The sequence below is a fragment of the Condylura cristata genome, unplaced genomic scaffold (assembly GCF_000260355.1).
Source record: "Condylura cristata isolate star-nosed mole 26May11 unplaced genomic scaffold, ConCri1.0 scaffold00001, whole genome shotgun sequence".
Classification (NCBI taxonomy): domain Eukaryota; kingdom Metazoa; phylum Chordata; class Mammalia; order Eulipotyphla; family Talpidae; genus Condylura; species Condylura cristata.
The window spans coordinates 26,755,340-26,768,163 of NW_004567102.1; the positions used below are offsets into that span (position 1 = coordinate 26,755,340).

Here is a 12,824-nt window from a genome sequence, read left to right on the forward strand (position 1 = left end):
AAAGAAGCTATAATATGTATACTCAATGGAATACTGCTTGGCAATTTTAGGGTGAAATCTGCCTTTTGCAATGACATAGACAGAGTGAGGTCATTATGCTAATGAAATAAGTGAGAAAGTGAAAGATAATTATTAGGTAGTTTCACTTATGGAGTATAAATAGCCAATGCAACTGAACTTGCAAACCATAACAAAAATAACTCTTAAGCTCTGAAAAAGATAATGGTTACCCACAGGAAGGGAAATGAGAGTAAAGGGAAAAAGGTATCAACCTGAATATGGGAAAAGCAATACAACTTATACAGAGAGGTGAATTTTCACTCCTGAAAGTTTTTATAGTACTATATATCAGTACAATTTTATTAAATAAAAGATAATTTAATGAAATACAATTTATGGAACTTCTTTAAACTTTTAAGTTTAATCATGGAATCTTTAAAATATGATAGCATGTCTGTCAGTAGCCTCTTGGCTGACATCTTAGTGTATCTGACAGGATTCTGTAACCTGACACCATTAATGTCTGGTGAGTTTCTCTTTTCTGCATATTGCCATTCTTTCTTTGCTGGTAAAGTAAGGAAAAAGGAATTACAACATTTCACTTCTGTGTTTAAAGAAATATGTAATTGTTTTTTTTTTTATAACAGCCTTATTAAGATTTAATCTATATTTTAATCGCAGACATTTCCTAGATTTTACTAAATTGTTTTTAAATGTTTATATCTTAAAAGGTATAATACCTGTCTACCCAAAAGACACAAAAACACTGATTGAAAAAGATACCTGCACCCCCATGTTTATTGCTGCTTTATTTACAATTGGAAAAACATGGAAGCAGCCCAAATGCCCAAAAGTAGATGACTGGATTAAAAAGATGTGGTACATATATACAATGGAATATTACTCAGCAACCAAAAAAAGAAACATACGTCTTTTGCAGCAACTTGGATGGAGCTGGAAAAGATCATGCTTAGTGAGATAAGCCAGAAAGAGAAAGAAAAATACCGGATGGTTTCACTCATAGCAGGAGTATAATGGACCAGGCGAGAAAATAACAATAATGAACAGCCATATACCAGAGACATTTTGTGGGGGTGGAGTGGGGAATGGGATCAAAAACGTGGGGTGGGGGTGGGGAGGGAAGTGCACAGGATTATGGTGATGGCACACCAGTGACTCGGTGATCTGAAACGCTCAGGGATTACAATTGAGATGGGAAAAAAAAATGTACAAAATGATGTAAAAATAAACTGTTATAAAAAATAAAGATATAATACCTAAAGACTTTGTGCCCACAGTCTTTCAGTAGCATTTGCATTGCAAAAGAGTAAGTAAATAGTCATTGAATAGTTTGGTGAGTGATGATGAAGATTTCATACCTATAATTGTGTGACTGCCATACTGAGCAACAGCTACTTTACCAAAGCCATTGTAGGTAGACATACAAGGCAAACTTTAAAGAGTGGATAATGCAGTTGTAATTTGGTTGGGCTTTTGAAGTCTCTTTTTGGAAGTTTTAAACTGTTGTTAAGATATGCTCTTTATAGTCCAAAGAAAGATGTATTGATAAAAGTTTTATTATTTTAATTGACAAAGGTGATTGGGGCTAAAATAATGGCATCTTTTTCTTGTAAGGATAATTTTTATAAACTTACGTTCTGTAAAATCCAAAAATCACTTAACATTGCAGTATATTTAACTTTTGCTCATTTATAGTGCAGACATTTTTTTCTGTTAACATTATTAGCATTGCTCTTGTATAACACTTTCCTGCATTTCAGTCCCTTCATTATTTTTAGTTATTGTAAAAATGCCACTGTATTTGATGCTAAAGTTTATTTTTACTTACATGATGGTCACTATCACTTATGGAATAGTACCCCAATTAATTCATTCATGTATAACATTTGCTGTATCAGGAAGTTTAGAGAAGAGAAGAGAAGAGAAAAGAGTCTCCATTTATATTTGGTTGTAGGTCTAGCCGATAGTCTTAGGGGAATCATTGTATTTTTTTTTTTTTAAAGATTTATTTATTTGTACATACAGAACTGGGGTACAGGCCAGAGGCTCAGGGGCGGTGAGAGGCTTCACCAGAGACAGAGTGGGGAGCAGAACAGGCAGATCGACGAAGTACACTGCTGAGGAGAGCAGCGGGTGGGTCAGGAGAGGTCTGCCACACCATGTGGTCACCTCCGGGGCAGGCAGGATTTGAACTCATGAGGAAGTGGCTTTAGCTTTTCAGTGCAGTGCTTTAACCCGCTGCGCCACCAGGGAGGGTCGAATCATTGTATTTTAACAACAGAAATGAAGCCAAAGTTCTAGTACATTGAAAATCTTTTTGTTTTCCTGATTTGGATTCACTGTTCTTTTTGGGAGTTATTTTTTAGTAAAACTGTTAACACAGTAGCTTTGCAAAGCAATTTAGAAACTTCAGGAGAAAAATTCTTGTCTTTTGATTTTTAGGATTTTTTAATTGGACACAACTTAAATTGTGTTTAAAACTTTTAAAATACTTTCTATACAAGTGTTACCTAAGTAATGTGGGTCAGACAATCTTAACTCCATTCAACAGATTAAAACTTTGTTACACAGTTCCTAGTCCAGTGTAATTTATGCATCTCAAGATATTCTTAATTTTGACATTGTTACTCATCAAGCAAATATTTAGAGTATACCTCATGTATTTGTTAAGTGTCATAAATTGTATATGCATGGCAGTTTCTATGCTATGGTAATTTCTGGGTATTTTGTTTTTCCATTTTTATTGTAATTATACAAGCAATATGAAAAATACATTCAAAAGTATTAAAACTAGCACAATTAAGGCTTATAATGAATAAAAAAAACCAAATATCTCCAGTTTTTCCTGAATATGTGACCATGACCAAAAGAACTAATATTTAATTGTACACCTCAGTTTATCTGTAATGTTTCTTAATCTTGGGGGGGTTATATTTAAGATTTGTTAAGTGGTAAGGCAATCCTTGTTATTATTCATCTTTGCCCACACTTTGTGTTAATTGATTAAAAATTTATTCCCAATGTGCTGCGTACAAAAGAGGGGCCATTGTAGTTTTTTTTTTTTTTTTTAAAGATTTATTTATGCATACAGAACTGGGATACAAGCCAGAGGTTCAGAAGTCTCTCAGCTATGAGAGACTTCACCAGAGACGGAGTGGAGAGCAGAACAGGCAGATCGACAAAGTACACTGCTGAGGGGAGCAATGGGTGGGTCAGGAGAGGTCTACCACACCATGTGTGTCACCTCTGGGGTTGAGGATAGAACTTGCACTGAAGCAGCTTGCAGTGCTGCATCCTAACCCTTTGCGCCACCAGGGAGGGCCCAGGGGCCATTGTAGTTTTAAGGGGCATTTTCTGTAATAAGTTTGTGAATGTCTTCATATCACCATTTATTTCTTGGCCATACATTTCATGGCTATACATTCTTGTTAATTATCCATTCATATATTTTTTCAGAGCTTGGTTGTCTAGTTCTTTTGTGTTCATTAAACAAAGGTTGTTTTTTATTTGTTGGTAATGTTTTAAACAGTACCTTACATAATTAATAAAGGCTTATGTCTTACTGTGGGACATTATTACTGGTTCAGAGATGTTTTGTGAAAATACTACTCAGATGTTTCTAGAAAAGCAAGATTAATAAACACAGTACGGCTTTTCAGAGTTAATTTATAACCTTTCAGCACAGCCAGGTCACAAGTCTTGTTAGCAAGCTGGTACCATTTGAAAAGTGGGACATATAAATTCTGTAAGATGCCATATAATTGTATAGCAAACTAGAATATCTAGTATGCTGTCATACTTATTTTAGCTTTTAATATCTGTTTGTCTTTGATTCTTATGCTTAATTAGGTCCCCGATGGGCTTCCTGGAATATTGGTGTGTTTATTTGCATCAGATGTGCTGGAATCCATAGAAATCTTGGGGTTCATATATCCAGGGTCAAGTCAGTCAACCTAGACCAATGGACACCAGAACAGATACAGGTAAGTATTTCCTTACTGATAAACTTTTGGAAACACTTAAAATGAATTTAAAATGTTTAGCCATTTTTGCATTTAAATGTGAATGTTGAAAGGGAGTATATAAAATGATGTGCCACATATAAAATTTCTGCGTTATTTGAAGTGTCAGTTCACAGATGTTTATTTGTTCTTGGATCTATAGTAAGGGCAGTTTTTAATGTATTTTTATCTAAAATGTTATTTTGGAAGTATTTAAAAAATGATTCCTTTTCCTTGTGTTAATGTCCCAGAGTAATTCCATAATCTGTTCTGCTTTTTAGTCAGTAGAGGGAGCCTGTGTAAAGATAAAGAATAAACCACCTCTAGCCTAAAGACTAACTTGAAGAATTTCCATTTTGTACAAAGGTGTTCTTAATTTCCAGAAAGGGTCTAATAGTTGGAAGATTACACAACTAACAAATCTTCTAATGAGCGTTTTGGAGTTGTTTTCAGTGATTTAGTTTAGATAAAATTGTAATTTTAGGGATTTATAATTTTTCATGTGACAGTCTTAAATTCTCAGAATTCTTAATACTGATTGCTGATGTAAAAACAATTATTTCTTCTAGTCTCATTTATACTTAAAAATTTTAATTTATTTAATTTTAATTTTAATATATTTGTATATTAAAATATATTTAATATACTCACAAAATTAAATTAATCATATAATTTTATAATTTAAATCAAAATTATACTTTTTTAAGGACCTTTTTGATTTATTTTTCATTTGTTTGAGGCTAAATACACAAATATATGTTGTTGAACCTCATTGAATGGTACATACTTCAGAATGGGAAAAAAAAAAATAAATGACACCATAAGAGTAGAAAGGATAGGATAGACTGCTGGGGAGAGTGGCTTAAAAAACCAGGCATGTAGTTTTGATTAAAGAAAGTAAAATTTTTACACTGAAGACATTTATACCAAAGTAAATTCTAACTCTAGTGAAGATACACATATTTAAAAACATTAAGCCTTAGGCGTATTAATGGGGAAAAAGTTGAATAGAGATCTTCAGTTTATAAAATCAAGCATGATTATTTAGTTCAGTGTTAAATTACTTTTGGGTTTTTTTTTTTTTTTTGCTGTCAAGAGCATAAAAGGAAATAAAGTATTTTCAATCGTTGAGAGAACTTGTTATATCAAGGAAGCAGAAATTTATGAACATTTCATGGGAAGCCATGCTGTTAGTAACATTTCTGTACTGTGCTAACTATTTCATGATGTACTTTTTTAAATTGTCTTAAAGAAAAGGTGTTATAAAACATGAAATCGCTTGACAATTTAGGATTCTAGACATATTTTTCTTTTTTACAAAAAGATTTATTTGTGCATACAGAACTGGGGTACAGGTCAGAGGTGCAGGGGCGATGAGAGGATTCACCAGAGACAGAGTGGGGAACAGAACAGGCCAACTGATGAAGTACACTGCTGAGGGGAGCAGTGGGTGGGTCAGGAGAGGTCTGCTGCGCCATGTGGGTCACCTCCGGGGTGGGGATGGAACTTGTGCTGAAGTGGCTTTAGCTTCAACCCGCTGCGCCATCGGGAAGGCCTGGAAATATCTTTCTTAACTAAGACTGTTGAAGTTGAACAGCAAGTTATTGGAGATGACCAGCTATTATTTTCTTATAGTTTCCTGCAGATCTTTCCAATTAAAAGATGTAGTTTACAAGTTTCCCTTGGAATAGGTTATAGATATATGGCAATATACTGTGTTATTAAAACTTACGTAAGGACTTGGAAAAATAATTGTTAAATAACATACAGTCCTTGAAATTATATTTAAACACTCTGTATAGTTTGAACTATCAACTTCTTGAAATAAGAATTAATGTTTTGGAATGCAAAATGTTTGATTAGTACTTATCACTAGTATGCTCTTATGATAATATTTGTGAAATAATTTATTTTAAGAAAAGTTTTATTTGTTTATGCATGCAGAATTGGGGTACAGGCCAGAGGTGCAGGGGCGGTGAGCAAATTCACCAGAGACAGAGTGGGAAGCAGAACAGGCCAACTGACGAAGTACACTGCTGAGGGGAGCAGTGGTCGGGTCAGGAGAGGTCTGCTGCGCCATGTGGGTCACCTCTGGGGCCAGGGGTCAAACTCATGCTGAAGTGGCTTTACCTTTTTAGTGCTGTGCTTTAACCTGCTGCACCACCAGGGATGGTCCAGACAATTCATTTTTAGTAACACTGGATATAAGTCATTTTGAAAAGAATACTTAGTCAACTCAGTTATTTAATGTGGGCTTTTCCTTATTCATATTTAAATATATCCTATTTTCTATTGTGGTATAGGTATGGTTTATGTAGTTCAAATCTGTTTAACTGTATTTTTTTTTTAACTTAAAACTGAGATATAATTAGGGAACAATTTAGATATATAAATGAGTTTTTTTTTTTTTTTAAAGATTCATACAGAACTGGGGTACAGGCCAGAGATGCGGAGGGTGAGAGAATTCACCAGAGACAGAGTGGGGAGCAGAACAGGCACATCGATGAAGTACACTGCTGTGGGGAGCAGCAGGTGGGCAGGAGAGGTCTGCCACGCCATGTGGATCTCCTCCAGGGCAGGCGGGGATCGAACTCATGCAGAAGTGGCTTAAGCTTCTTAGTGCAGTGCTTTAACCCGCTGTGCCACCAGGGAGGGCCGAATGAGTTTTATTTATCTTAGTAAATGTCTCTACTGTGTCAGCAACACCCAGGTGAAGATAGAAATTTGTACAAGGATATTTGTAGTGGAGACTTTTACACAAATTTCTTTATCCTTAGGGTAAGGATACCTTTATTTGTAGTTGTTAGGATGGCTACTGCAGTACTAGGAACACCATATCTTTTTTTTTTTTTCTTGAAAGAATCATTTATTCATACAGAACTGGGATACAAGCCACAGGTTCAGGGGCGGGAGAGAGGAGTCACCAGAGACAGAGTGGGGAGCAGAACAGGCAGATCTAGGAAGTACATTGCTCAGGGGAGCAGTGGATGGGTCAGGAGAGGTCTGCTGTGCCTTGTAGGTCACCTCTGGGCCGGGGGATCGAACTGGCTAGTTTGCAGTGCTGCGTCCTAACCTTTGCGCCACCAGGAAGGGCCCACACCATATCTTTTTTAACAGCATTCTGAAAATATTCTTTGAAATAATTCTGAATAATGCTTGTTATATTAAGAAAATGAAAAATCAAGTATTTTCCTGCAATATGTCTTACATACATTCCTAGTCTTTTTTGTTTGTTTATATCTTATATATGTTCCTACATACTTTTATAATTCTGAAAATATAATCGCTACAGGGAATATAACAAGCTAAGGTGTAGAAGGTTCAGAGTAAATAACTACAGGTACTATAAAAGCAGTACTTTCCAGTATTTTAAACTTTCCAAAACTGAAATTGATTACCTTGGAAAATATTGAGTTTACCGTATGGAATGGTTTATGAAGAATCTGAACAAACCTCTTGGAAATGTGTTGCTGGGATTCTAGCATTGACTGGGCAATTGCGGGGGGGGGGTACTGTAGATAACTCTAAAGTGTCTTCATTCTTGGAAGTCTTTGATTATATGATTATTCCTCTTTGGTTACCATAACAGTTCAAAAAATATTTTCAAATGTACTTGCCTGTAAATAAAAAAGGTATGGCATGGTGAGAAATGTAGTTCAACTTTTTCCAAAAATCAAATTCTACCTTGAGGTTAAAAGTTACTTGCACTCTTGGATAATATAGAAGAATGTGACAAGATTCTTAGATTTAAGTCTGAAAGTTTACAAAATGTTTTTTTTTTTTTAATATATTTTTTTAAGATTTATTTATTCATACAGAATTGGGGTACAGGCCAGAGATGCGGAGGGTGAGAGGATTCACCAGAGCCAGAGCGGGGACAGAACAGGCAGATCGATGAAGTACACTGCTGAGGGGAGCAGCGGGCGGGTCAGGGGAGGTCTGCCACGCCATGTGGATCTCCTCCCGGGCAGGCGGGGATCGAACTCATGTGGAAGTGGCTTTAGTTTCTTAGTGCAGTGCTTTAACCCGCTGCACCACCAGAGAGGGCCACAAAATGTTTTTAACAAACGTTTCACTGTCTGCTTTCTATCATAAGGAAAAAGTCACTAGCTAAATAAATATAGATTTGTATTAAACTGTTATTGACAAAGTAACTTGGTAGCTTTTAGTTTAATTTAACAATACATGTATTATAGTATAAACTACTTCTCTTAAACTTTAAACTTTATAACCACTCCCCCCAAAAAGAAGCAAAATTCACAGGTTTTCAATAATCTTTGTCAGTAAGTAACCTTTGATGCCAACTTGAATTCCTAATCAGTTAAGTTAGATGGGGAGAATAAGGTAGGTAAAAGAACAAAATACTCTACTTCCTGTAACTAAAAAGGAACTAAAATTTACAGGCTCTTTTTGTATTGGTGGCTATATTTTGTCCATCTTCAGTGGTAAAATTGGAATCTGAAGAATGGTAGCAGATAAGGGATAAATTTGTTAAATACACGTTATTTTTATCTGACTGTAGATTTTAGATAAAATTATGATATATTTTCTGCTGTAAAAGCAGATTTTGTGAAATAGAATAGCCTGCAGTTAATAGACATAGAGCATTCTTTTTTACCTTTGAAAAATAGAAACCAGGAACTAGAAAATCTGGAGTATTTATAGGCAGTTGAAACTTAATTCTATATAAATTGTACAGTTGTACAAGTTTGTTTTGCTAGGATCCAGGTTTGTACTACATGGAGCCTTTTTTCCTGAGTCTAGACTTAGTTATTGATGAGTAAATAAATTACCAGTTCACTGTAAAAAAAAAAAAATAGCTTTATGATACTATTTTAAAAATATTTAGATGCTGTAATTTAGGTGAGGTTATTATTTTGAGAGTTTTGTAGAGAAGAAAGTGAAATACAGTGTTAAAATTAATTTTACCTGTTTTTAATTTTTTAAGTGAGATATTCAAAACAACATAACTGATTCATATTATCTTTTTATTGCACAGCAGTGTATCATTTTTTATGCATTAACCCATAGCCACTGTAGGTTTCTTTTGAATAATATTTACATGGCATATCTCCTTTTGTCCTGTTATGTTTAATTTATGCATATTTAAATATAAATGAGACTGAATGCTCAGTTTCCCTGAGCCAGTAAAAGGAAACAGAGTTTGAGAAGAAGGAAGGTAGTTTAATTTGTCGACAAAACTGAGATAGGCTGCTGACTCATGTCTGAAAGACCACCATCCTGCTCTTTGGCAGAGGGCAAGGTATGTATAAAAAGAGTAATAAAAGGGGAATTGGGCAAGGGTCTGCAAAGGGAAGGTAGGAAGAACCAGTATGTCCTTCTGATGCAGGCATATGGAGATTTCAGGTGGGCACCAGCTTTGTTAACAACTGTGGTTTAACTTCTTTAGTGTCTTCATAGGAGTGTCTGTCTTTTTATTGATGAGTTTACACCATTTAACATTTAGAGTTAATATTGATAAGCTGGCATCGGTATTTGCCGTTTTGTTTGCCTTTTTGTGATTCTATTCCTTACCTTGTTCTATTTTGTCCTATTCATTCCTAAGTTGATTCTAGTTCTAGGATTCCTTAGAGTGGGGGTTTAGTAATAAATTTCTGGAGATTTTGTTTGCCTGAGAAGGTTTTTATTTTTCCATCAGAGAGAAAGGAGAATTTTGCATGTAGAGTATTCTTGTTTGGAGTTTGTTGACTATATCCCTCCATTCTCTTCTTGCCCCTAGTGTTTTTTTTTTTTCCAGAGAAGCCTGATGTTCACCTGATTGGTTTTCCTTTGTAAGTTATCTCTTTCTTCGCCCTTGTCGGTTTCATTATTTTTTCCCTTATCTTGGATATTGGAATTCTTACTATTATGTATCTTGCTATAGCTTTCTTTTCATTGTGGAAATCTGGTATTCTTCTAGCTTCCTGTATGTCTATTTTCATTTTCTTCTTCATGCTTCCTTCAGTTATTCTCCTTGACCAATTTCACAGCTCCTTGGTCTCCTTACATTCTGGGAAACTTACGACACTTAAATTTCCTTTCCTCATGTTATCAAAAAGTTTTCAAGGTGTTTCTTCTTTTTTCTTTTTATGTTTTTGATTGTCTCATCAATAGTATTGATTCATTCTTCCGTATCTTCTATTCTGTTTTATGGCTTTTCCCAGAGTTCTTGCACTCCTCCACTAGTCTTAAAGGGTTATCCTCCATATCCTTCACTTTTTCCCTCAGTTCATTGATTACATTCTTCTCTTTCTGTGTCTTTTCTTAGCTCTTTAATTGTTCTCATTGCCTTTTTGAATTCTTTGTTAGGTGGAGATACTCTTTTGTATCTACATTATTGGATTCTGGAGGTTGACTTTCTTTCTGTGGTGTATTGTCTCTGGAAGGGCCTGATAGCATTGAAACTTAATCCCTGTACCACCAGGGAGACCCTATTCCTGAGTTTTAGTTAAATTTCTGATTTGTTCTTTTATAACTTTTAACTCATATTGCATGTTTTTCATATCTTGTATGTTGTTCAGTTCATTGAGAACTAGTAGGTTATAGTTTTGAACTTTTTCTGAGCATATTTGTTCTAGTGTAGTTTTATTTTAGAGATTTTATTCTTAGTCTCTCCTAATAACTGTGATTTGACTTTGATTCTTTTATGTGGGTCGTTTTTATGTGTTTTTAGTTTACTTTTAGAAGGAATTGATATTCAAGATAACTTTACCAATATCACAGACTGCTCGAGTTGTTTTCATGCAATGTTTAAAAGGTCACTTTTTTTTTTTAAGATTTTATTTATTTATTCACATAGAACTGGGGTACAGGCCAGAGATGCGGAGGGTGAGAGGATTCACCAGAGACAGAGAGGGGAGCAGAACAGGCAGATCGATGAAGTACACTGCTGAGGGGAGCAGCGGGCTGGTCAGGAGAGGTCTGCCTCGCCATGTGGATCTCCTCTGGGCAGGCGGGAATCGAACTCATGTGGAAGTGATTTTAGCCTCTTAGTGCAGCCCTTTAACCCGCTGAGCCACCAGGGAGGGCCCAGGTCACTTATTTTTTTGACATTTTTGTGCTTTTACTTTATTGCATGTTTATCTGGGCTTTTCTTTATCTTCAGTATTCCTTTTTGTTCAATTTCTGTTTAATTCCCAGGAGCTTCTTCTCATTTAGGGTCCCTATTCTGAAAGGGAAACCTGGTGATTTTATTTTGAGAGTTAATAGAAGCTATACTTTACCCCTGATCTGAGCTTTTTGTGGACCCCCTTTTTATTTTTAAAGATTAATTTATTTATGCATACAAACTGGGGTACAGGCCAGAAGTGCAGGGGCGGTGAGAAGATTCACTAGAGACAGACTAGGGAGCAGAACTGAGGGGAGCAGTGGGTGGGTCAGGAGAGTCTGCTGCGCCTTGTGGGTCACCTCTGGGGTGGGGATTGAACTCATGCTGAAGTAGCTTTAGCTTTTCAGTGCTGTGCTTTAACCTGTTGTACCACCAGAGAGCACGCCCCCCCTTTAAAAGATTTATTTATGCATACAGAATTGGGGACAGGCCAGAGGTACAGGGGCAGCGAGAGGGTTCACCAGAGACAGAGTGGGGAGCAGAACAGGCAACTGAGGGGAGCAGTAGGTGGGTCAGGAGAGGTCTGCTGCGCCTTGTGGGTCACCTCTGGGGTGGGGAATCAAACTCATGCTGAATTGGCTTTCACTTTTCAGTGCTGTGCTTTAACCCAGTGGGCTACCAGAGAGAGCCCTCTCTTCATTATTTTAACCAGTGCTCAGATACACTTGACTCCCCATTAGTTGTAGGCATCATGCAAGTCTACCGATTATCAGTGCTTTGTGCTTCCCGATGACATTTTGGTGTTTGTGGGGTTAATATTGCATTATTCATGGCTTTCTGTCCAGTTATGCATTCACGTTAGTTCTCACTCCCGTCCCTCCCTATCTCTCTGGAACTTCTGAGAGCTTCAAAACCTTTTGCTATTATTACAAAATTTCCCATGACAAGCAATATTTAGTATAATATTAAATAGAACATATTAAATATGTTCATAAGAGGACATGTTACAGTGATGAGTCTATATGTGCCTAAATGTGCAGAGGTAGGTAAAGAAAGAAACATGATGCTCTCTGTAAGAAAATTTTATCTGTGAAGTTTCATAATAGGTTTGCATTTAAAAAAAAATCCATTTTGAAATTTACATTTATTTTTGAATTTTAACATATGGGATTGTCATGTATGGTTTCTTCTTTGTCTTGGTTTGTTAGTTGTAGTAAACTTTTAAAAAGGTCAGTAATAGTCTTTGAAGTCTTCTTTTTCTGGAGATTGGCTTAGTTGTGGGTCAAAGCAATGAACAGTATGTTAAGATGTTACCTAGTTGAAGTCTTGTTAATTCTCTTAATTCTATGCTGCTTGATGTAGGTAGAATTAAAAGTATAACTAAAGGAATAATAAATTGCTTGAAGATAAGGGCTTATATCTCCATATAGGGTGCTATATTTAATAGGAAATTTTTAGGTGATAGTGAAAGAAGGCCTGTATGAATGGATCATCTGGAAACGTAATACTACTTTAATTGCATATAATTCTTTAGAAATGTAGTTATTTCTCTTCCCTGCTTGTAAAAGCATAATCATAGAGGTTATCAGGCATTGTTAAAGCATTGGTCTGTTTAGTTCCACATCATTTAAAATTTTTAATTTTTAAATGTGTGGTTTATATTGTACTTAAAACTATAAAAATAGAAAGAGAAAACGTCCCTAAAACAGAGTTTTATGAAATGGAAGCAATGGACTCTGTATTAAGTATTTCCA

General features: G+C 35.6%; 1 protein-coding gene across 2 annotated transcripts in view; it reads left to right on the forward strand.

Moving 5' to 3' along the window:
• SMAP1 (small ArfGAP 1) overlaps window positions 1-12,824 on the forward strand; it is a 118,278-nt gene that overhangs the window by 39,930 nt on the left and 65,524 nt on the right. For both annotated transcript variants that reach the window (XM_004673611.2, XM_012722372.1), the window contains exon 2: window positions 3,871-4,004. In XM_004673611.2, the coding sequence (XP_004673668.1) occupies window positions 3,871-4,004 (134 nt within the window). The remainder of the gene's footprint in view (window positions 1-3,870; window positions 4,005-12,824) is intronic.